The sequence below is a fragment of the Borostomias antarcticus genome (assembly GCF_949987555.1).
Source record: "Borostomias antarcticus genome assembly, chromosome: 22".
Lineage (NCBI taxonomy): Eukaryota > Metazoa > Chordata > Actinopteri > Stomiiformes > Stomiidae > Borostomias > Borostomias antarcticus.
The window spans coordinates 20,174,231-20,197,584 of record NC_140255.1 but is presented as its reverse complement, the minus strand read 5'-3'; the positions used below and the strand labels follow the sequence as shown (position 1 = coordinate 20,197,584).

At 46.8% G+C, this 23,354-nt stretch overlaps 2 protein-coding genes across 2 annotated transcripts in view; one reads left to right on the top strand and one right to left on the bottom strand.

Annotated features, from left to right (window-relative positions):
• gfra1b (gdnf family receptor alpha 1b) overlaps positions 1–13,243 on the top strand; it is a gene marked incomplete at both ends in the record, with an annotated part of 30,202 nt that extends 16,959 nt beyond the window's left edge. Inside the window, 7 exons of the mRNA XM_084456181.1 lie at positions 793–971; positions 1,735–1,907; positions 3,460–3,569; positions 4,338–4,472; positions 7,727–7,920; positions 12,727–12,771; positions 13,079–13,243. Of these exons, the coding sequence (XP_084312307.1) occupies positions 793–971; positions 1,735–1,907; positions 3,460–3,569; positions 4,338–4,472; positions 7,727–7,920; positions 12,727–12,771; positions 13,079–13,243 (1,001 nt within the window). The remainder of the gene's footprint in view (positions 1–792; positions 972–1,734; positions 1,908–3,459; positions 3,570–4,337; positions 4,473–7,726; positions 7,921–12,726; positions 12,772–13,078) is intronic.
• A 7,001-nt stretch (positions 13,244–20,244) lies between these two features.
• Positions 20,245–23,354, bottom strand: part of atrnl1b (attractin-like 1b) — a 120,866-nt gene continuing 117,756 nt past the window's right edge. The window contains exon 29 of the mRNA XM_084455866.1: positions 20,245–22,550. Within this exon, the coding sequence (XP_084311992.1) occupies positions 22,432–22,550 (119 nt within the window). The 3' untranslated portion in view covers positions 20,245–22,431. The remainder of the gene's footprint in view (positions 22,551–23,354) is intronic.

Below are 23,354 nucleotides of genomic sequence, written 5' to 3'. Positions count from 1 at the left end.
CTGTCCTGTCTCCCTGCTCTATGCTGTGATCTCTCTATCTTTCTCTCTCTTTCTCTCTCTCTCTCTCTCTCTCTCTGTCCCTCTGTCTCTCCCTGCTCTCAAAAGTCTAAGTTATTATCTGGTTAACCAGTATGTGTACTCTACTATGTATGTACTGTACCAAGTTTCAAACAGAAGCATGTGTGTGAGTGACAGAGGTTGAAACTGTGTGGCAACCACATGTCAGGATTCACCCAGCTACAAACAGTCACTCTCTCATATTCCATCTGGTGTCCTTATTGACGTAGGTCAAATTATAAATTATAATTCAAAAACAGGAAGTTTTTCATAAATAATAAAATAAAATAAAATGTTTTATGAGTTTTGTTGGCTCCAACAATGCTTGTGTGCCTCCTATGTTCACCTCCCTCTCTCACTCACCTTCCACCTTGTATCTCTCTCACCCTCTCTCTCCCTATCTCCCTCTCTCTCTCTCTCTCTCTCTCTCTCTCTCTCTCTCCTTCTCTCTCTCTCTCTCTCACACCTCCCACCCTCTATCTCTCTCACCCTCTCTCTCTCTCTCTCTCTCCCCTCTCTCTCTCTCTCTCTCTCTTCCACACACCCTCTCTCCGTCTCTCACTCACCTCCCACCCTCTATCTATCTCTCTCACCCTCTCTCTTTCTCTCTCTCACCCTCTCTCTCTCTCTCAGTTAAATTCCATCAAGTTTATTGGCAAACATGAATGGAATACTCAATAATTTATAGATAATGAATAGTCATGAATGCCCCCCCCCCCCCTCTCTCTCTGACAGGCGAGCCAGCCTCAGCGAAGGAGAACAACTGCCTGAATGCTGCGAAGGCCTGCAACCTGAACGACACATGTAAGAAGTACCGTTCTCTGTACATCAGCCCCTGCACCAGCCGCGTGTCAACCTCCGAGGTCTGCAACAAGCGGAAGTGCCACAAGGGCCTGCGACAGTTCTTCGACAAGGTGATTGGTCTAGCAGCCTACTGGTTGATTGGTCTAGTAGCCTACTGGTTGATTGGTCTAGTAGCCGACTGGTTGATTGGTCTAGTAGCCTACTGGTTGATTGGTCTAGTAGTCTACTGGTTGATTGGTCTAGTAGTCTACTGGTTGATTGGTCTAGCAGCCTACTGGTTGATTGGTCTAGTAGCCTACTGGTTGATTGGTCTAGCAGCCTACTGGTTGATTGGTCTAGTAGTCTACTGGTTGATTGGTCTAGTAGCCTACTGGTTGATTGGTCTAGCAGCCTACTGGTTGATTGGTCTAGTAGTCTACTGGTTGATTGGTCTAGTAGCCTACTGGTTGATTGGTCTAGTAGTCTACTGGTTGATTGGTCTAGTAGTCTACTGGTTGATTGGTCTAGTAGCCTACTGGTTGATTGGTCTAGCAGCCTACTGGTTGATTGGTCTAGTAGTCTACTGGTTGATTGGTCTAGTAGCCTACTGGTTGATTGGTCTAGTAGTCTACTGGTTGATTGGTCTAGGAGCAGGTAGTGAGTATTTATGCTATCATAGCCTACAGTTATGAAATGTTATGTGTATAATTATAAAAAGTTTTGAAATATAGATATCTTCATAGATGTTGTTCAATTGAAGGCTGCTGCTGTATAGAGCCTGGACTCCTGGGTCTTCCTGTCTTCATACTCATTCCTCAGATTCCATCTCTGCTGCTGTAACACACAGGGCCTGCTGGTCCAGTTCGCTGATGTTGTTTGTATTTGAACGTCCAGGTGCCGCCCAAGCACAGCTACGGCATGCTGTTCTGCTCCTGCCCAGCAGGGGAGCAGTCCGCCTGTACGGAGCGGCGGCGCCAGACCATCGTCCCGGTCTGCTCCTACGAGGACAGAGACAAGCCCAACTGCCTGTCCCTGCAGGCCTCCTGCAAGACCAACTACATCTGCAGGTGAGGCGCTGGACGAGGGAGCCGGGGTTATTAGAACTGATTATCATTCTAATCACCCTACAATATGTTCATTAACTGCCAGCTTGATATTGGACTTCCGCCAAGAAATTAAATCCAGAAACACAAAACATGTCCAATTTCTGTATTTAATTGAATAAACATTTTGGTTGACCCTTTAGAGAAGTGCAGGATGTGAGATAGTCAGCCATGCGAGATAGCTCAGATCTCCGCACTGGCCTGTGAGCCCCCGAGCTCGGCAGGTTAGCCGCGAACTTCATACCGCAACGAGAGACCCCGTCTCTGGGTGGACAGCTGTTCAACTGGCCTGGGACCAGGTCCCCTGGAGCTATTTCACCTGGCTGCCCATCGCGCTGTTGTGAACAGAATGAACACCACCTACTAGCAACCAAAACATGTTCAGTCACAATTATACTGTTAAAACTAAGATGCCCGGATAAAAGATATGTTTTCCAACGGATATATTTGACGAAAGTAGATTAATAAGCAAGCCGATTTTCATTGCTAACTCAGAGCGGGGAGAGCCATGAACGCGTGTTTGCATTTCACATCTGTTAGTGGACTACAAGAACGCGTCATTGATACCTTTGTCTGCGCATGTCAAAGGCACCAGTGACACGTTTTCTTCAAAGATGGCGCGGTCTTATAGGGCTTCACTTTTTCGAGCAGTCATTAAATGGAGTGACCCTATCCTATTAATACATCCATGGTTGTATCTATCCTCTCCATTTAGTCCCAGGGACAGCGCTCTATGCTATAACCTAAAAGTAGGCTGTCTCCAACATGCCAAACCAGAAAAATATAAAGACAAGAAAAATAAACCAGCTACATTCTGTCTTACTTTTCCTCTGTAGAGTTGTAGCTTCTTTGTTGCTTGTTTGTTAAACTTTCTGAGTAAACGATCCTTCCAGTCTTTTTTCTGAAATTGTTTTGTAAGATCCCTTTCAAACGCGTTTTTACCGTCGTTTCTTCTATGTAGTTTATTTTTGAGGTCAAATATGACCGTTAAATATTGTCAAAAGTAACGTTACTAGTAAGAGATATGTAATTACCTCGTTGGTGGCCATCCTTCCATCTTCAAAACACCCGGCTCAGGTAGCTAAGGTTTACGACGGCGCGGGGAGGCTTATGGGAAATGTGGTCTTTTTGGGCAGAAAACACTTCCGCTTCCCGAAACTCCTCGTAGGGCCTTTAATGGGGGAAAACTTCAAAGAAAGTGTTTCATTACTGCCATCTCGATGATATCTATCTCTCGGCCAATATATTTGTCGTTTTTGCCATTTTTCTATAACGTTAGTGTAACGTTACATTTAACTTACAGTAAACTGAGGGGGCTGAAATTAAAACTGAGGGGGCTAAGCCTGACCAAGCCCCCTCGTAGGCCGGGCCCGCATTAGTCATTTGGTTGATATAGTGAAGTGCAGTTGAGATGAGTCATTTGTTGTTTGGTTGTTAGTGAAGTGCAGGTGAGATGAGTCATTTGTTGTTTGGTTGTTAGTGAAGTGCAGGTGAGATGAGTCGGTTGGTCTTTCAGGTCGCGGCTCGCTGACTTCTTCACCAGCTGCCAGCCGGAAGCGCGGTCCATCTCTGGCTGTCTGAGGGAGAGCTACGCTGACTGTCTGCTGGCCTATTCTGGCCTGATCGGTGAGTCAACTGGTCCCGGAGGCCATTACATATAATCATGTTTATGCTATTTTTTGGCACGACAAACTTCCTCATCATAGTGTTGATCCCTGGCAGGCTTTCATTTCCTCTTTTCAGGTCCTATAACATTAGGAACCACATTCACACCCTTTGCTTAATCCAAATGCCTCACCATGGCACCCTAAATGCCCCTGAACTCCACGTCCCAGTCAAGGTTATAATAGTTAAGCTTTTTAATTAGTTTTTATTTTCATATAGTTTTTTTTTTCAATGCTTATGTTTAGATTAGTTTTTACTAGTTCCAGTCTTAGTTTTAGTTTTTCTGTCTTCTGCGCTAGCCTCATGAGACTATCCTGATCTCAAGAGTTCACATTGTTTCACTCCATGTGAAACAAACCATCTGTCGCATGTTAGGTTACTTCTGTGCAGCAAAAAAAAATGGAGGATAGATTTCATATCCACCCAAAATGGAAGGCACATGTATGAAATGAAAGAGACTAAAACTAAAGACATTACTCTATAATTTTAATTTATTTTAGTTAGTTAGTTAGTTAGTTAGTTAGTTAGATAGTTCGTTTTGTAAACATACAATCCAGTTTAAGTAAGTTAGCATTTTTTGCAAAGCCTAGTTTTTATTTTTATTTCAGTTAACTAAAATGTTTTTTTCACACCGAGTTTAACATTTTTCATGAGTTTTCGTTAACTATTATAACCTTGGCTTGTTCCCATTTGGTCACGTTGTTCTGAGGAAGCTGTATGTCCCCGCAGGTACAGTGATGACCCCGAACTACCTGAGGTCTCCCAGCATCCGCGTGTCCCCATGGTGTGACTGCAGCAGCAGTGGAAACGGCAAGGTCGACTGCGACAAGTTCTCAGAGTTCTTCACCGACAACCGTTGCCTGCGTGAGTGCTCTTCCCCAGCCAGGAGCGTTTCTAGCTTATATGCCACCCTGGGGAAACCCCCCGCTACGGCGCCCCCCACTTTCAGTTTAGTTTTGTAAACGTGAAATGAACGGCCCTTCCGATTGTGAATTATAGACTGTCGCCCATGCTTAAATACGCCATTGTCCCCAGCTACATTACCCATCCAGCCAGGCTCTTCCCCAGCTATATACCGCCTATCCAGGCTCTTCCTCAGATTATCTATCTATCATTTGCCTGCTCATTGTTCTGTTTTGAAGGTTGTATTTTAGAGAGCATCTTAGAGCGGATTTTAGAGAGTGTCCGATTTATCCCCAATTCACCCCTCCCAACAATCGGAGGAGAAATCTGGTCTGGAACGTTGGTCGGGGCCGATGATCGGTCCAGATTATCTTGTAGTGTGAGGGGTTTACAGATCCAATCTTATACCTCCCACTCGGCTCGCAGACCCATCGGGGCGGCCCGATAATATCAAACATGTTTGATATTTAAGATTATTACGTCCCGACTTTACAAGTGAGTCGTATGATAAGATCGGGCATGATAAGATCCTGTAGTGTGTGATGAGCCGTTATTTTCAAATCTTGCTGTGTTTGCTCGTATGAGATGCGCAAGAAGAATATCTGTTAAGATTCTCCTTATGTGCGTGATGTTACCTGATTTTGAAATTGGTTAGGATTTTAAATATCCTGTAGTTTGAGCCTGGCATTAGAGAGTATCTTAGAGAGGATCTTAGAGAGGATCTTAGCGAGTATCTTAGAGAGGATCTTAGAGCGGATCTTAGAGCGGATCTTAGAGAGTATCTTAGAGAGGATCTTAGCGAGTATCTTAGAGAGTATCTTAGAGAGGATCTTAGAGAGGATCTTAGAGAGGATCTTAGAGAGGATCTTAGCTTGTATCTTAGAGAGGATCTTAGAGAGGATCTTAGAGAGGATCTTAGAGAGTTGGAAAAATAAAAGTCATTCTGACAGCAGGCACCTCTCAAAGAAGAGACTCTACTCGCTAAGTGCCTGTAGCCCGAATCTCTAGATGGAGTTTAGCATGAACCTCTTCCCATGTATGTTTAGCTTGTGTGCCTCCCCCAGTCCGATATGAGCACCTGCAGCTCTCCCTCTCCCAGGTGTTAAGCTTCCATTACACCCGCTAGATTATCACTGACAGACAGGAGAAGGTGTCACCAATTAACATGCTCTTAGAATTCTGCCTCTAGATTGTTTATAGTACAAATAACAAATCTAATCTCTGAGACTCTTCACAAAACATGGAGCAACAGAGAGGAGACAGAGAGATCACTCTGGTGTCTGAGGGGGGTTTGACATGAATGCCTATAAAGACCTTGCAGGTGTCCCCAAGCGTCTGCCAAGAATAAAAAACAGACATGTTGTCAGTTCGTAGAGAGATGCTCATTTTAAACGGGCATAACACAAATAGGAGATGAGAAAATGATGATGAGATGAGATGGTGGCCTTTGGGATTCTAAGCACCTTCACATCATAAACAAATAAGATTAGTCATCTATCATGAGATGAGAGCTTTCCAATTCAATGCCTGTCACTGTCAATTGCATATTTAGCCTTTTTAGAAGCTCTGGGAGACTGTCCTGATTAGGATTGGTTGAAAGAAGCTGCTAGAACATGAAAGCCAGATGAACGATTCTGTGATGGTATCTTTAAGCAGCATGGCTTCTTGAAAGAAGATTCAGTGAACGACACAAATGTCATAAATGGAGCTCCCATCCGTGTCTTTATATATGGTCCTGGCATTCTGAACATGCAATCAAAGACAAGGAAATGACTTGACAGTACTTGACATACTTTAAAGTAGATAAAAGGGCGACTTTGCAATCTTGCGAAGATGACCGACAATTATACAATGACACAATGGTCTAAAAGGTTGGAGAATCACTGCTATTAAGGGCAGAGACTGGCTGGACAGAGAGAAGAAAAGACATGTCAGCGAGGTCAGTCACCTCTCCTCCTATCCAATCACAGAGACGTTTCAACTCTGACGCTCTTTCTTGGCCAATTTGTCCAACAGTGCAAGTCAGGCTGCTACCATGGCCTTCCTCCTGACCCCTGAGAGACCTTTAAACATCGGAGAGAGACACCAGATGGAATCACTGGCAGCCATTGATGAAAGAACAGTCTCTTTCCAGCAGGCCACAATCTGAAAGATGTGTTTGCCATCAAATAGATCATTGTCAATATCCCAATATATAATATACAAATGTTTATTTTCTTACAGTAGCAAAGATAATGCAACATTTTGCTTAGTTTTTCCAAAAGAATGAACCCTAGGGAAGAACTATTGTAATGTGAGAACACATACTGTAGTACACAGAATGAGCTTTGATTCAGTCATCGACTGACAAAGTCATAACTTACAATTCAGCAATAGGTCTAACATACACATAACAACTGTGTTATATCATGAGAATTCATGAACAGCTTCTCATCTGTTGTTGCTTTCAAATACAACAGGACGACATTGTCATTAAAAAATCATGCTGACAACTAAACAATAGTTTAACTAGGCTTGGGCTCAAATGTGCTGCGTCCAGACTTCCACATCACAAAATAGTCCCACCCAAGTTCACCAGCTGACTTCAGTACAGGAGCAACAGCAAGGCTAGCAGCCAGCTAACAGTATTTTATAGGACTTTACATTCTATTTTTGTATTTCTTTCATAGAAAAAAATAATTACTCAAGTTGTAATTAGAATATTTTTATTGGGTACACAGTAATGTTAGTCTAACTACTTAATAACATTTCCCACTTCATCTTATTCCCCTGTAACGTTAGCTCTTCATTCGTCGGATTAGGATGTCTAATGCTAATTTGATTGTTAAAAGGACTAACTTGTCTAATGCTAATTTGATCATTAACAGGACTAGCATGTCTAACGTTAATTTGATCATTATCAGTAGGCTCATCCTACTTACTTCTCATTGTCCACTCCTTGATAGTTAACGGGTGGAATAACTCAAAAGTTATGTTGACAATGGAGTATTCGTAACTCTCCATGTTTTCTTGTTGTTTTGACAGTCACAAAATAACAATAGTAACTGTCTCTCAACTAATCGACTTTATCAACTAATAAACTAACAGGTGGTCGGAACCACCTGTTGTATAAGTTGTGGCAGTCATTGTACGCAATGCACTTTAAATTCTTGAGGGCCTTGGACTATGTTTTCTTCACAGAGTTTGACTTGATTTGGTTTCCTGTTTCCTCTCAGGGAACGCCATCCAGGCATTTGGTAACGGCACGGACGTGGGGGTGTGGCAGCCCCAGCCCCCCATCCGCCCCACAGGCCAGGACCCCAGGACCGCCCAGAAGGAGCAGACAGGCAACGCAGCGGACACCTCGACTCACTCCAACCACCTGGACACGGAGGGAGACCCACTCTACCACTTCTGTGGGAGTCTACAGGTACGGGACAGAATGACTTCAGCTACATCAGCTTTCAGTCACACCAAGCATTTCATTGTACATTGATGTTTTGAAGTAGAGCTTGCAGGCTGTGTTTTTGTAGTGGAACTAGCAGTTTCTTTAGAGCAGAGCGTCACGTGTCCCAGTGCTGTGGCCAGCCGTCCTAGAGGCTGTCATATATGGCCACCACAGAGAGTAGACCCTTGTCCTGGGATTGCTGCATTGTCTATCGATACGCTACAGTGTCGCTGTCACGCGTGTCCTTCTGAGGGAGTTTGAGCTTGTCACCCGTGTCCTTCTGAGGGAGATTGAGCTTGTCACGCGTGTCCTTCTGAGGGAGATTGAGCTTGTCACGCGTGTCCTTCTGAGGGAGGTTGAGCTTGTCACGTGTGTCCTTCTGAGGGAGGTTGAGCTTGTCACGCGTGTCCTTCTGAGGGAGGTTGAGCTTGTCACCCGTGTCCTTCTGAGGGAGGTTGAGCTTGTCACGCGTGTCCTTCTGAGGGAGGTTGAGCTTGTCACGCGTGTCCTTCTGAGGGAGTTTGAGCTTGTCACACGTGTCCTTCTGAGGGAGATTGAGCTTGTCACGCGTGTCCTTCTGAGGGAGATTGAGCTTGTCACGCGTGTCCTTCTGAGGGAGGTTGAGCTTGTCACGTGTGTCCTTCTGAGGGAGTTTGAGCTTGTCACGCGTGTCCTTCTGAGGGAGGTTGAGCTTGTCACCCGTGTCCTTCTGAGGGAGGTTGAGCTTGTCACGCGTGTCCTTCTGAGGGAGTTTGAGCTTGTCACGCGTGTCCTTCTGAGGGAGGTTGAGCTTGTCACCCGTGTCCTTCTGAGGGAGGTTGAGCTTGTCACGCGTGTCCTTCTGAGGGAGGTTGAGCTTGTCACCCGTGTCCTTCTGAGGGAGGTTGAGCTTGTCACGCGTGTCCTTCTGAGGGAGGTTGAGCTTGTCACGCGTGTCCTTCTGAGGGAGTTTGAGCTTGTCACACGTGTCCTTCTGAGGGGGATTGAGCTTGTCACCCGTGTCCTTCTGAGGGAGGTTGAGCTTGTCACGCGTGTCCTTCTGAGGGAGGTTGAGCTAGTCCACCGGAGATGGGATCTCAGACCCACACTGCCGTGGGTGTCAGGTCATGTATGATAGGAGAGACAGTAGGAGAGACGTAGGAGAGACGTAGGAGAGACGGTAGGAGAGACGTAGGAGAGACGGTAGGAGAGACATTAGGAGAGACGTAGGAGAGACGTAGGAGAGACAGTAGGAGAGACGGTAGGAGAGACGTAGGAGAGACGGTAGGAGAGACATTAGGAGAGGCAGTAGGAGAGATGTAGGAGAGAGAGTAGGAGAGACAGTAGGAGGGACAGTAGGAGAGACATTGAAGAGACAGTAGGAGAGACAGTAGGAGAGACGGTAGGAGAGACGGTACGAGAGAGACGGTAGGAGAGACGTAGGAGACAGTAGGAGAGACAGTAGGAGACACATTAGAGAGGCAGCAGGAGAGACGGTAGGAGAGACGTAGGAGAGACGTAGGAGAGACGTAGGAGAGACAGTAGGAGAGACGTAGGAGAGACAGTAGGAGAGACAGTAGGAGAGACGTAGGAGAGACGGTAGGAGAGACGGTAGGAGAGACGTAGCAGAGACAGTAGGAGAGACAGTAGGAGAGAGAGTAGGAGAGACAGTACGAGAGACGTAGGAGAGACGTAGGAGAGACAGTAGGAGAGACAGTAGGAGAGACAGTACGAGAGAGAGTAGGAGAGACAGTACGAGAGACGTAGGAGAGACGTAGGAGAGAGAGTAGGAGAGACAGTAGGAGAGACAGTAGGAGAGACAGTACGAGAGACGTAGGAGAGACAGTACGAGAGACAGTAGGAGAGACAGTACGAGAGACGTAGGAGAGACGTAGGAGAGAGAGTAGGAGAGACAGTACGAGAGACGTAGGAGAGACAGTAGGAGAGACGTAGGAGACAGTAGGAGAGACAGTAGGAGAGACAGTACGAGAGACGTAGGAGAGACAGTAGGAGAGACGTAGGAGACAGTAGGAGAGACAGTAGGAGAGACGTAGGAGAGACAGTAGGAGAGACAGTAGGAGAGACAGTACGAGAGACGTAGGAGAGACAGTAGGAGAGACGTAGGAGAGACGTAGGAGAGACAGTAGGAGAGACGTAGGAGAGACAGTAGGAGAGACGTAGGAGAGACGTAGGAGAGACAGTAGGAGAGACAGTAGGAGAGACGTAGGAGAGACGTAGGAGAGACAGTAGGAGAGACGTAGGAGAGACAGTAGGAGAGACAGTAGGAGAGACATAGGAGAGACAGTAGGAGAGACGTAGGAGAGACAGTAGGAGAGACAGTACGAGAGACGTAGGAGAGACAGTAGGAGAGACAGTAGGAGAGACGTAGGAGAGACAGTAGGAGAGACGTAGGAGAGACGTAGGAGAGACAGTAGGAGAGACAGTACGAGAGACGTAGGAGAGACAGTAGGAGAGACGTAGGAGAGACGTAGGAGAGACAGTAGGAGAGACAGTAGGAGAGACGTAGGAGAGACAGTAGGAGAGAGAGTAGGAGAGACAGTAGGAGAGACAGTAGGAGAGACAGTAGGAGAGACGTAGGAGAGACAGTAGGAGAGACAGTAGGAGAGACGTAGGAGAGACAGTAGGAGAGACGTAGGAGAGACAGTAGGAGAGACAGTACGAGAGACGTACGAGAGACAGTAGGAGACGTAGGAGAGACAGTAGGAGAGACGTAGGAGAGACGTAGGAGAGACGTACTGTAGGAGATGCCTGCATCAACATCAGCCCCAGAGCAGAGTGGACGTAGCCGGTCATGTGACGGCTGACTGATGTGTGGGTTCCATTGTGATGATGCGTGCGTGAGACCAGGAACACACCTTCCAGGCAGGAAGAGGATCCAGCAGAGGCTCGCTGACAGAGCTGTCATGTCACAGCTAATTGGCTGCCGCAAAGCCCCTCAGGAGTAGACAACTCCCCACCCATACACACACTACACTCCCCTGCTAATCACACACACTCTCTCACACACACACACACACACACACACACACACACACACACACACACACACACACACACACACACACACACACACATCGCCCATAGCACTGCAGTTCCTCAAAGCTCAGGATTTTGCCACCAATCAGACAATGTGTCATTCAGAAGAAAGCCTGTTGGGCCTGTGGTTTGATGCAATACATTGATATGCACATCCTGTACGGTTCATTTCACTATGCTTGGGAATATCCTTAGGGGAACACACACACACACACACACACGCACACACACACACACACACACACACACACACACACACACAGATACAGATACAAGGTTAGAGCTGCTTACTTTAAAACAGTCCAGAACTCCATGAACCTATTGGATTCAGCGTAGCAGACTGGACCTCAGATACCCTGTACTTTATAAACAAACCAGTACAGCCACATGCTTTAAACTAGATGATATCACAAACTTTTAAACCCAGCTATTTATCATATTGGCTTTTAATAGTGATAATATGATTTATCTCCTCTGGCCAAAGATCCTACCAGCGGAAGGACCTCCTAGAAGGACATTAATCATCCTTCCTACCCGGCCGCTCATACTATCCTCCCTGGGCTGCGACCACGGAGCTCCAGCTGCATTATGCTTTTAAACCGCTATGGACTTACTTTATCATTCCATATATTCCATCTCCCGTGTGTGTGTGTGTGTGTGTGTGTGTGTGTGTGTGTGTGTGTGAATTAGAAGTTGGAAAGGTTAGTGGTATAGCAGTTTAATTTATTGAACTGTCATACACTCTTGCACACACATGAGCTTAGATGGACACGGAACAAACACACACATACACACACACACACATGCATGCACACACTCACTCACACACATACACACACACACACACACACACACACACACACACATGCATGCACACACTCACTCACACACACACACGCACACACACACACACACACACGCACGCACACACACACAGACACACACACACGCACGCACGCACACACACGCACACACACACACGCACACACACACAAGGCTCCTCCACAGAAGATCAATATGAAAGCAGCAGGCTTTTCTGAAGAGGTCCTTGGGTCCTAGCTGTGGGTATTGTCGGACACTGGAAGGCCATCATTACCATAAAATTCATTTCCACAGCAGCCGGCACCCCAACAGCTGGGGTGGAAAGGGGACTAGGAATTCAATAAATAACCCGGTGCTTTGGAGTAAATGTGTTTGTCCTGCCCACTAGAGACCAAGGACTCAGGCGTAGCACACCAGGGAACCACCCATACTGCAGTACAGGAACCAGGCGTAGCACACCGGGGAACCACCCATACTGCAGTACATGGAACCAGGCGTAGCACACCAGGGAACCACCCATACTGCAGTACTGTACATGGAACCAGGCGTAGCACACCAGGGAACCACCCATACTGCAGTACATGGAACCAGGCGTAGCACACCAGGGAACCACCCATACTGCAGTACATGGAACCAGGCGTAGCACACCAGGGAACCACCCATACTGCAGTACATGGAACCAGGCGTAGCACACCAGGGAACCACCCATACTGCAGTACATGGAACCAGGCGTAGCACACCAGGGAACCACCCATACTGCAGTACATGGAACCAGGCGTAGTACACACAGCAGTATTACGTCTGCATGGCTTTGACACTTCAAAATAGGGCAGAGCGTCCAAAACAACAACATCTGAAAATAAAGATGGTTAACCTGATAAGACTTCCATTCTGATGTGATTGAAACGCCTCCTTCCCTCCTGCTTCTAGGCCCAGAAACTGAAGTCCAACCTGTCTCTGGACTCCGTGTGTGTGGTGAGATGGTTTACTCCTGCATGCTACATTTCTACAGTCTAGCACCCTTTCAGACAAATGTTGTTGAAACATAAAATATTCATGTGCTACAGTGCGTTTCTTGTTTGGCCCCGGCTACCTTGATGGCTCCATATTCTTGACTTGTGTTTGTCTACTACAGTTCTCCTCAAATGCAACGTTCCCCTCACTAGTTTTCCACGACTCCTAAAGACTCCTAAAGTCAGATGTCAGTCAGTCAGATTTGGAGTTGAATTATCCCTTTATCAAAATCCTCACTTAATCCTCACCCTTACCTTCATTTACCCAGGATCCTCAGCTGGACGACCCAAGCACCTCCAATGCCATCGCCAGGAGCTCCTCAGCTGACCCGGCCCGCCTGCACCCCTCTGCCGTGCTGCTCGCCGTTAGCTTCGCCCTCTGCCGCCTGGGGGCGGAGCTCCGCGATGCTCTGGGTCACAGGGACCTCCCATGAGGTCGCTCAGCGCGGAGTCTACTCATGAGGTCGCTCAGCGCGGAGTCTACTCATGAGGTCGCTCAGCGCGGAGTCTACTCATGAGGTCGCTCAGCGCGGAGTCTACTCATGAGGTCGCTCAGCGCGGAGTCTACTCATGAGGTCGCTCAGCGCGGAGTCTACTCATGAGGTCGCTCAGCGCGGAGTCTACTCATGAGGTCGCTCAGCGCGGAGTCTACTCATCGCTTTCACATTTGACGCTCAACCTGCCGCAGCTATTCCAAGTCTAGTTACTTTCTCTTCTGAAAACCGAGGAAGCGTTGTTGGGATCTATAACCAGAGAGAGAGGGAGCTTCTGGAGGATGACGATGGGACTGAACCTCTGGAGTTCTTTAATGACCAACGACGATATTAAAGGATTTTACTTTTAATGTTTCTGTTCTCCTGGAGCTTGGTCTTGATTGTGATGTTGACGTGTTTTTTCCCTACTGAAGTACAGTAGGACAGTGAGCGTCAGGACTGCCCAAGGGTAGAGGTATAACGCTGACAGCACACTCCAATATGTTCTGGAAATGCCAAGAAGAATGCCAAGGATTCAGTACCTCAAACCCCAGAGCTTAATATCAGGAGCTTTCTCCTCAACCTCGGACCATGTTCCATGTTCCACGTCTCTAGAACAGAGCTCATTTGCAGTCAAAGGTAGCGCACCTCTGACTGTTCAACTCTTCAAGGACCCAGCTGACCACGTTGTTGATCTGCCACTTGTTCCAGATGCATTGCTGTCATTCAGGTGCAGAGGGTTCAGAGCGACAGAAGCTCACAACTCTTGGTGAAAGCTGAAAAATGGAGTTCCATTGCTCATCACGATTTAGATTATTTACTTAGCTTTGTTCCTTATGATTCCAAAACAAAGAAAAATGTTACATACATTTGATGCATCCATTAATATTTCAACATGCCAGTCATAGATTTGTACAATCTGGGTTTGGTGATCTCTGTCACATCACCTGTTTTATGGCATATATACACAGTACACATGTACAGACATGTAGTGTACTCTCTAAGATGTAGTGTACTCTCAGTATGCTGCCTTGAAAAGCCTGTAAAAGATTGTGTGTGGTGTTTTGATAGTGTATATTGATTACTAGGGTCTATCAGTGGAACCCAGTGGAACCATGTAAATGTGATGTACAGTCAGCGGTAAATGGAGCTGTTTCAAGGAGGGATGAATACCTGTTCACATCTTACTGGTCCTCTCCCCAGGGAACATCCACCAGGATGCCAATCAATCAACCAACCAATCAATCAGTTAATTAATCAATCAATTAATCAATTAATCATGGAAATGATGAAGGGAACTTTATAGATAACAGTTCTCTTTCTTTTTGGAGGCATTAAAGACGGACTTGTTAGGGATCAGGAAACATTTGGGTGACCGAGTTTAATACAAAATGTTATTGCAGAGCTGAGTCACGGTATTGGGTACAGTTGATATGATTTTAAGTACAAGACCGTATGTTCGTATTTGAATGACAGGGAACTCTGATAATTTCCATTGTCTTGGTATATTTCTGTGTCAACCTATTGTTGCCTATAGAATGTTGCTGCTATTAATGGTTTTGGACGATAGATATTCAACCAAATTAAACCAAACCAATCCTGCATAAGTAACGGGCATCTTCACTTCCATTATTTTTAATGCCTGGAAATACGTTACATACATGTGTTACACAAATGTTATCTTAATTCAAATGTAAACAATGTTTTAATTGGACAGCAGAGTTAATTTCCCCTTGATTGAATTGTGACTAAGTGATAGGGCGGAGGGGGGAGCTGGCCCTGGAGGGTCACACATCATCAACAGTCGGCCATTTTAAAGCAATTGTACTTAATGATAGCTGAGTGCTCCATAATTGTCCCTTCAGAAAGGGACAGGGAGAGGGGACGTAAACACACCGACAAATGAAAGACGCCATTCCACATAACTGCTTTAAAACAATGTGATGAACGTACCTTTTAGAACACAATGTCGTGCAGCAGTTGGCCTGATTCACCTTGGCTTGTGAAAATGTAAAATGTTGTATCTAATAAAAATCATCAGACAAATTGGCATTAGTCTACTCATCGAGTACTGTGGTAATACTTTATCTTAAGTAGACAAGATTATAGTTATTCCATGATATTATGGTTTAGCAGTATAGGTTATTAGACATAGAACACTTCCGAGACCGTCTCTCAGATCCAGGATTGAAACACTGTCTAGATCGCTGACATCAGCTCTTATGTACAGGATATTACCACCTCACATCAGCTGTTGTAATAGTTACTGCATCTGCACAGCTTGGTTGAACTGAGCAGCCCTGTAATACAGTACTGGTAAACAATCAGATAAACAAACAATCAGGTAAACAAACAAACAAGCTACATATGAACCAGGTCTTGTGTTCAAGCCTAACATAGTTTCTCCCTGGCTGTCTTTTCTTGTGTCTGAGTGCAGCTAAACAGGATTAAGACATGGTCCCTGGTAGTCAGGCAGGATTAAGACGTGGTCCCTGGTAGTCAGGCAGGATTAAGACATGGTCCCTGGTAGTCAAGCAGGATTAAGACATGGTCCCTGGTAGTCAGGCAGGATTAAGACGTGGTCCCTGGTAGTCAGGCAGGATTAAGACATGGTCCCTGGTAGTCAGGCAGGATTAAGACGTGGTCCCTGGTAGTCAAGCAGGATTAAGACGTGGTCCCTGGTAGTCAGGCAGGATTAAGACGTGGTCCCTGGTAGTCAAGCAGGATTAAGACGTGGTCCCTGGTAGTCAAGCAGGATTAAGACGTGGTCCCTGGTAGTCAGGCAGGATTAAGACGTGGTCCCTGGTAGTCAGGCAGGATTAAGACGTGGTCCCTGGTAGTCAGGCAGCCATTGTCAGTCTGATCACACCGGTCGGCTTGCTGAGTGACACGCGAGGACAAGGACGTGACTGTGCTAGAGGACGCGGTCTGTTCGCTGGACACGGACGACCCGCCTCCAACACCGGGCCACGCCACGCCGTGATGGAACATGTCCTAGAAAGTGCTTTAGATTTATTGTGTGTGTCATGAAGCTGAATGGACACAATCACTATGGCTGTCTGAGTTCTGCTGCAGAAACACACGCCGGTTTGACAGACGAGGAAAGAGGCGTCGGTTAGAGATCGGATTGGTTTATGCAGGAGCCGAAAAGCATGGAGTTGAATGATAATGAGGATTGTGGATAATGAAATATCAGTTTTCCCCAACAGTGTTAAATAAAACACAGTGTCTGGTAATTCAACCATGAAGAAAGGTGCATACTGACAAAGAACAATTTATGCTTCTGATTAAAAACAAAACCCAAAACGATCGTATAACGCCATATTTCCAGCCCTTTATTAATGAGCTCAATATGTAGTGAAATGTGATTTAGAATGGTTTAATAAGTTCTGGGTTCAGTTTAATGGATGCCCCGCGGTAGCAGGAGACCCTGGACCATCACACAGACCGGCGCTCATTAAAGCTCTGGGCTGAAGGACCCACCGCTGTCACAGGTGTGACTCACCGCTCCACGGCAGGGACCCCTCAGGACAACGCCCACCATAAGCTACCGCGCGGTGAGAACCATCACATCCTGTATACGAGAGAAGAGAGAGAAACAGGGCAGTGTAATCACAATGGCACTGGAGAAATAGGAAATCACTTCTAATTACTGCTACTTTGACCTTCGCCAACGAGGACGTTTCAGGGAGTGAGTCTCCCCCACAAGCGCCAGGGAGGGACTCACCTCCTCGTCACCTCGCACGGCGGAGTCTGGAGCCGGATTATTACTCTGCCTTTTTTAATCTTATTGTGCCCGGGAAATGTCAAGGCCCACCGCTGCGCCTCCCGCCTCGTCTCCACAGGAGCCCAGGGGAGATAAGATTTAATGATGCAATCCTCTGATTATGGAGTCAAGGTTCAGAGACCTGCGACCCACTCAACTGAAAAAGTGAGGTGTGCTTGAAACTTTTTAATTCCTGGTACAGAGCAAACTGAGCTGACAGAGAAGAGAAGAGGCCCCATGCTGGGCAGAACGGAGCCATTAAGCTCCACCCCCCACCCTGCGCCTGATGAAAGCCCCGCCCCCCACCGTGCCTGACCACCAAGGCTCCAGAAGAGTCTTTCTCCACCATGGAAAATGCAGACGTTCAAAGACGTACGAATTTCAATTAACAGACTGCTGCATGTCCCAGAAAGCATGTCCCAGTTCTAAAAGCTGTTTTTGAACAGCGTTCAACGTGTTGACAAGAGGGCACATCTTCCCACAAAACATTTTGTCAGTGTAAAAATGACAATGAGAGTGTGAGTGATCTCCCAGAGACAGCACCAGCCCAGTGACCCACACAACAGTGTGAGTGTGAGTGATCTCCCAGAGAGCACCAGCCCAGTGACCCACACAACACGACTCAGACACACACAGAGGATGTGCAACATTTGATATGAGAAGCGGATTTACCCTGGTTGCTTGAACACAATCGCTCCAAGAAGTTTCCTGTAAACAGGAAGAATGTTTACAGGAAACTTTGCTCTAGGGCTGCCATCATTTTGTCCCAGGTTAGTTCAAACCAGGTTAGTTCAAACCTGGGATGTATTGTAGCTGACGGTCTATTGTCAGACCGTCCAGAGCTAAATGCAATGAGCAGGTTCACTGAGCTGAGATCTGACTTCCTCAGACCATGCAGAAGGTACAAGGGAAGGTCACATCTGTCCTTTACTGCTCCATTACTGGAAGCAATCCAGGATGGGCTTTCTTTGAATTTAAACTTCTCTGAGATTCACAAAGATGATGCTGCAGGATGTCTATCAGGGTTCCAGTCTGGTGACCTCCCAGGGTCAACATCTGCACAACCACAGTGCTTGACCCTCTGGTCAAGACCAGCGTCTCACCTTCTGTTGCGCTGGGGTTAAACTCCGGACATGAAGAGTCTGAAGCAGAGAAGGGTTCAAAGCGCCAGACGGCCCTGCCGTAGCTCATACGCCGGCGGGAGACGACAGATAGGGCGCTCTTTGTTGGGAGTTAGCCATAATGAGCGTAATGACCCGGGAACTGCGGAAGGACAGGGGGCAGCGCTCTGGGTCCGGCCTGCGGAGACAGACGAGGGAACAACCCCCGGCTTTGTGAGCACATCGGCTGCTTGTTGTCAACCTAATTATGAACCAGCTCTGAGAACGACCAGACATGCAGAGGGAGTGACAGCAGGGCCAGACGCAACCTTCATCATTTCCACTGCGTAAGAGGGGGCTCCTTAGTTCTACAATTCCCTTATCTCATACTGAATTAGTCCCTCGCTGATTCATGACTTGTAAATAATGGCGAAAAAAATGATATGCCAATAAATTAACAACCTGGAAACTGGAAGAGAGACAGTGACATCCTGCTGAATGAGTCCACGCTCTGCGGAGGAATCTGTTCCAAACGGGTCTCGGTAATGATTCACAGCAGGTAGGAGATCAAACCTAGATCATAGCTATATTCTAACAAGTTAGGAAAACATTAGAAAAACATTGTTGTTTTGACGATGACTGAAGAACAACAAAAAAAACTGAATCAATAAACAAATTGATTACTGGTTTGGTGTGTAACCAACAGCCAGAAATCACAATACAGTAGTGAGTGTGCTGCCCGTGACGTACGAGAGTGAATGTGTGTTTAGAGGTGTGGATGTGGCGAACGCCCCAGCCCCCTTCTCTGCACCGCCGTCATGTCCCCCGTCCCGTCATCCAGATGGATGACGCTGCACCGCCGTCATGTCCCCCGTCCCGTCATCCAGATGGATGACGCTCCCGCAGCCGTTCGTCAGTCTCACCTCTCCCCGCGCATTCTCCAGAGCACGCCCGCATTAATACCTCCTAATGTGAGGCCCCGGGCGTTATGATTTACACCGGGCTCTGGCACTCCAGGAAAGCTGTGGAACGTGCGAGGCATCCGTCACGACCCTTCCGACAGACCTGAGTTATACCGAGCGCATGACGGACTCGCCCGCCAACACACCTCTGTGAGTTATGTCAGAGGCATTGACAGATTCATCTCCATAGAGACGCTATTCCCGCCCCCATGAGGGTTTTTAGATCGCAGCAGAGGGGGAAGTGGTGTGTGTGTGTGTGTGTGTGTGGGGGGGGGGGTGGTAGAAAGGGGTGAGGGTGGGAATTATGGCAACCTTCTACTTGACTTGGAGCATGACGATTCCACAGATGTCTTCAGAGCAGAGCAAGACTGAAGGGTTGTGAGAAATAATTTGTAAACACGACTTGAGGATTATAAATGGACTTTGATTGATTGACGGTTTGATCACGGTTAATTTGTGGCAGACTTTAGATTGGCCCGTTTTAGGACCTGACAGGAGACTAAGGTCAACGGCTGAATTCTAACCCGAGCGACGGTGACTTGGTTCCCAGAGAGGAAGTGAGCCTCAGTGGTGGGAAACGGTCTGTTCTCCTCTCATGTCTTCACATCCATCAGCTGCTCTCAGGCAGGGTGAGTGTGACAGAGACAGAACGACCCGTCATATCTGACAAATGCATATCTCCAGGTCCAGAACAGTCATGAGTAGGGAGGGAGGCCAGGTCAGGCCGGAGAACCCTCCTAGCACCCTCATATCCGTCTGCAAGCCGGAGAACCCTCCTAGCACCCTCATATCAGTCTGCAATCAACACGTTTGGGTTTGTACTCTGTTTCTGTAACAATATCTCCCTCGTAATATACAACACAATATAACATGCCACAGCTTGAGGGGTAGCAGGAACATGTGGCTCATTCACCAGACTGAGAACAAGTCCGCTTCATTGGAGAAACAAGACGATCTGATAGAGAAATATCTGATGTACCTTGAGGATGAAGGACAGAACATGCTTTTTTCTTGTGTAGAAATTAGTTTCTACAACCAAGTGACCAAAGAATATTCAAGTGTTTTTTATTTTTCCGGCATGATGTCCATCTTTATACAATACATTGAAGATTAATGATATGCACTGAGGCAAGAGTCTTTTGTCATCTTTTTTCAACATATTACAGTGACCCTGATTCCTGTGTAATAATACTGTAAGTACAATTAATTACTTTAATAACAACACATACAAAATAAACTGTCACATCAGCTGGCATTATCCTTTGTTAACATGAAATGTGTTACAACAACCACATTGTTGAGAAAGCACAAGTATTATGCCCTAATAATCTGCGCTGACAACCCAAACGTAGCATCGTAACACTGTAATAACATCTGGTTTAAAGTTATGGATAACGATCATACTGTATAAATGTACTATTACACAGGAATCCATCAATTATCAAAACAAAACTATTGAGGACAGTTCTTTTCACAAACAGTAAAAAGACATGGTTTATCACCATCATAGATAGAATAAGAGCAGAAGACAGGACCTAAAATAAATGTTATCCTCTCTCTTACTATTATTTAATAAAAACAGGAAGAAAAAAAACACATAAAAAATAGCTTGAATGAGAGCGGCAGAGATTCACATTTAGTTTGTAGCTCAGGTGTTGCTGAGCGCCTCTGGACGGGCGGGCCTGACCTGGACGCTGCCTCTCGCCTGCTAGTCCAACACGGCAGCTCCTCAGATCAACACCCTTTTCACAGAGGTCAAGAGGTCATGCTAAGCAAAGCCACGATGAGGGATTTACGTCCCTTGATCTTTTACAAAACAAAACCAAAGCGAAACATAGCGTGTTGGTCTGGAGGGACGATGTGACTGGAGAGCATCTATAAGTGGTGCGGATGGTGAGGCCAGAGGGGAACCAGGTCCATGTAGGGGTCAAGGGGTCAACAGCAGTGCCTCTGAGATGCCCCTGCCTGTAGACACGCCCCACACTGCCATGCCCCGCCCTCTAGACATCGTCGATCGCAAAAACGCTGAGTCCTTACTCAAAGATGTTCAGGGATAATGAAACAAATCCGTACCGTACTGTTAAAAAAAAGATCATCAACAACAACCAAAGGCATCTCTAGAGACGTGGAGTTCCCTAGACATTACACAACTTCCTATTATACATGGAGTCCCCTAGACATTACATAACGTCCTATTATACAAGTTCACTCCAAATCCCAGCATTATTCAACCGTGGAAACTTCTAGTTTCACTAATGAAATGTGTTGCGCCATTTTCCCTGTTTCCTACTTCTGAATGCTCCGATGATTACATGTTCGATGATGTCTATAGGGTGGATGGTTGACCATGTCTAGATGTTCAGGTTGGATGGTTGACCATGTCTAGATGTGTAAGCCCCATCATATTTTGGAGGCCTCACCAACAGTACTGTGGGCAATGTTGCAGTTGGTCATAGTCATTTGTCCGTTAACGGTTTATAGAGGCCATTTTGCAGCATAGACAGACTTAAGCTTGTGGGTGGTTTACACAAATGCAGATTCTTGTCAAGGTCAGAACCAACAGTTTTCGAGATGAGGGACAAAATGAGCCAGCCTGTTCTGAGTCCATGCTCGGGTCCAGAAACGTCTTGGTTCTACGGTTGGCATGGTAAAACGATCGTAGCTTATACAGCGACGGACGAACGTGATCGAGAACAAGGCCGTCTGCAGCTCTAAGACCGTGGCAAACGGCAAGCTAGGGTAGTTGGCAAGCAGATGAATGAGACTAAATCCACAGACTGAACACCTGGCTTTCACTACTGCAATCTAAAGTGAATGGCAGAGAAACGTAGGAACGTATGCGATGTGGACACCAAACATTGGTGCTGGTGGAGTACTAAAGTAGATCCTTTTGGTAGTCAGTTGCAAACATAGCCACTAACTAGGTGCTAGCATAGAGACAGGTCTTCTCTCCATGACTGGCCGAGTCCAGGGACCGAGAGCAGAGCCCAGCGGGGCTGGAGGAGGAGGCAGGGTGCATTCAGTGTCAGAGGTCCCTGGAAGGTGGGCTGGCGGTGGGTGAGGTGTTGAGGCTGCCGCTCTAGCAGTTGTAATGATGGAGGTTCGGGGGTTATAGGTTAATGATGGAGGTCCGGGGGTTATGGGTTCGACTGACAGAGGAGAGACAGAGGGAGGGGGTCGCTGGGCTGCCTGACAGAATCCTCCATCTGTGATGATCCCTTTTCTCCGGCCTCAGACAGAGGCTTGTGGTCCGGGAACCCGCTGCAGTCTGGAGAAGGTGCCCAGAAGTCCAGCTGGACCTCAGCTGCTCAAGTCGGGTGCTCAGACACAGGTGCCCTGGTGTGCGGGAGGGAGGGCCTTGCGGCTCTTCTGGCTCTTTTCTTTATAGTCCATCGGTTTTTGCTGGGAGGTGTCAATAAGGGCACTGGCAATGGCGATCCCTGAAAAACAACCCAAAAACAAACAAAAAGAACGAAGAAAGATGAGACAAAGTCTGGAAGAAACATTCTGGCCAACGAACAGAGAATAAAAAAGCCATTTGGGCTCAAAGTTAAGCTGCCCTCTCTACTACTGCCAATTCACAATGACAGTGTCACAATTCACAATGTCTTCAGCCAAGACAGCAGCAGAATTACTTTCTCAGAGCAATAAGGTGCCCATTGTACTTCAGAATTGAGATTACCATTCATCATCCAAATATGCAATGGATTTTTTCTCAATAAGTAAATGACTTCAACTAATTTCCCTGTGTATAATGCATTTCGGGTTTTGTCGAACATCATAAAAGCTTCCAAGTGGTACTAGAGAATTACTGATAGAGGTAACGCATTTGAAGGCCCTTTGACGTGTCGTTTCTTAGTCTCTCTGGATGTCCTCTGAGCCTGATCTATGGTCTCTCTGGATGTCCTCTCAGCCTGAGCTAGTCTCTCTGGATGTCCTCCTGAGCACGAGCTAGTCTCTCTGGATGTCCTCCTGAGCACGAGCTAGTCTCTCTGGATGTCTTCTGGGCCTGAGCTAGTCTCTCTGGATGTCCTCTAAGCCTGAGCTATGGTCTCTCTGGATGTCCTCTAAGCCTGAGCTAGTCTCTCTGGATGTCCTCTAAGCCTGAGCTAGTCTCTCTGGATGTCCTCCTGAGCCTGAGCTAGTCTCTCTGGATGTCCTCTGGGCCTGAGCTAGTCTCTCTGGATGTCCTCTCAGCCTGAGCTAGTCTCTCTGGATGTCCTCTGGGCCTGAGCTAGTCTCTC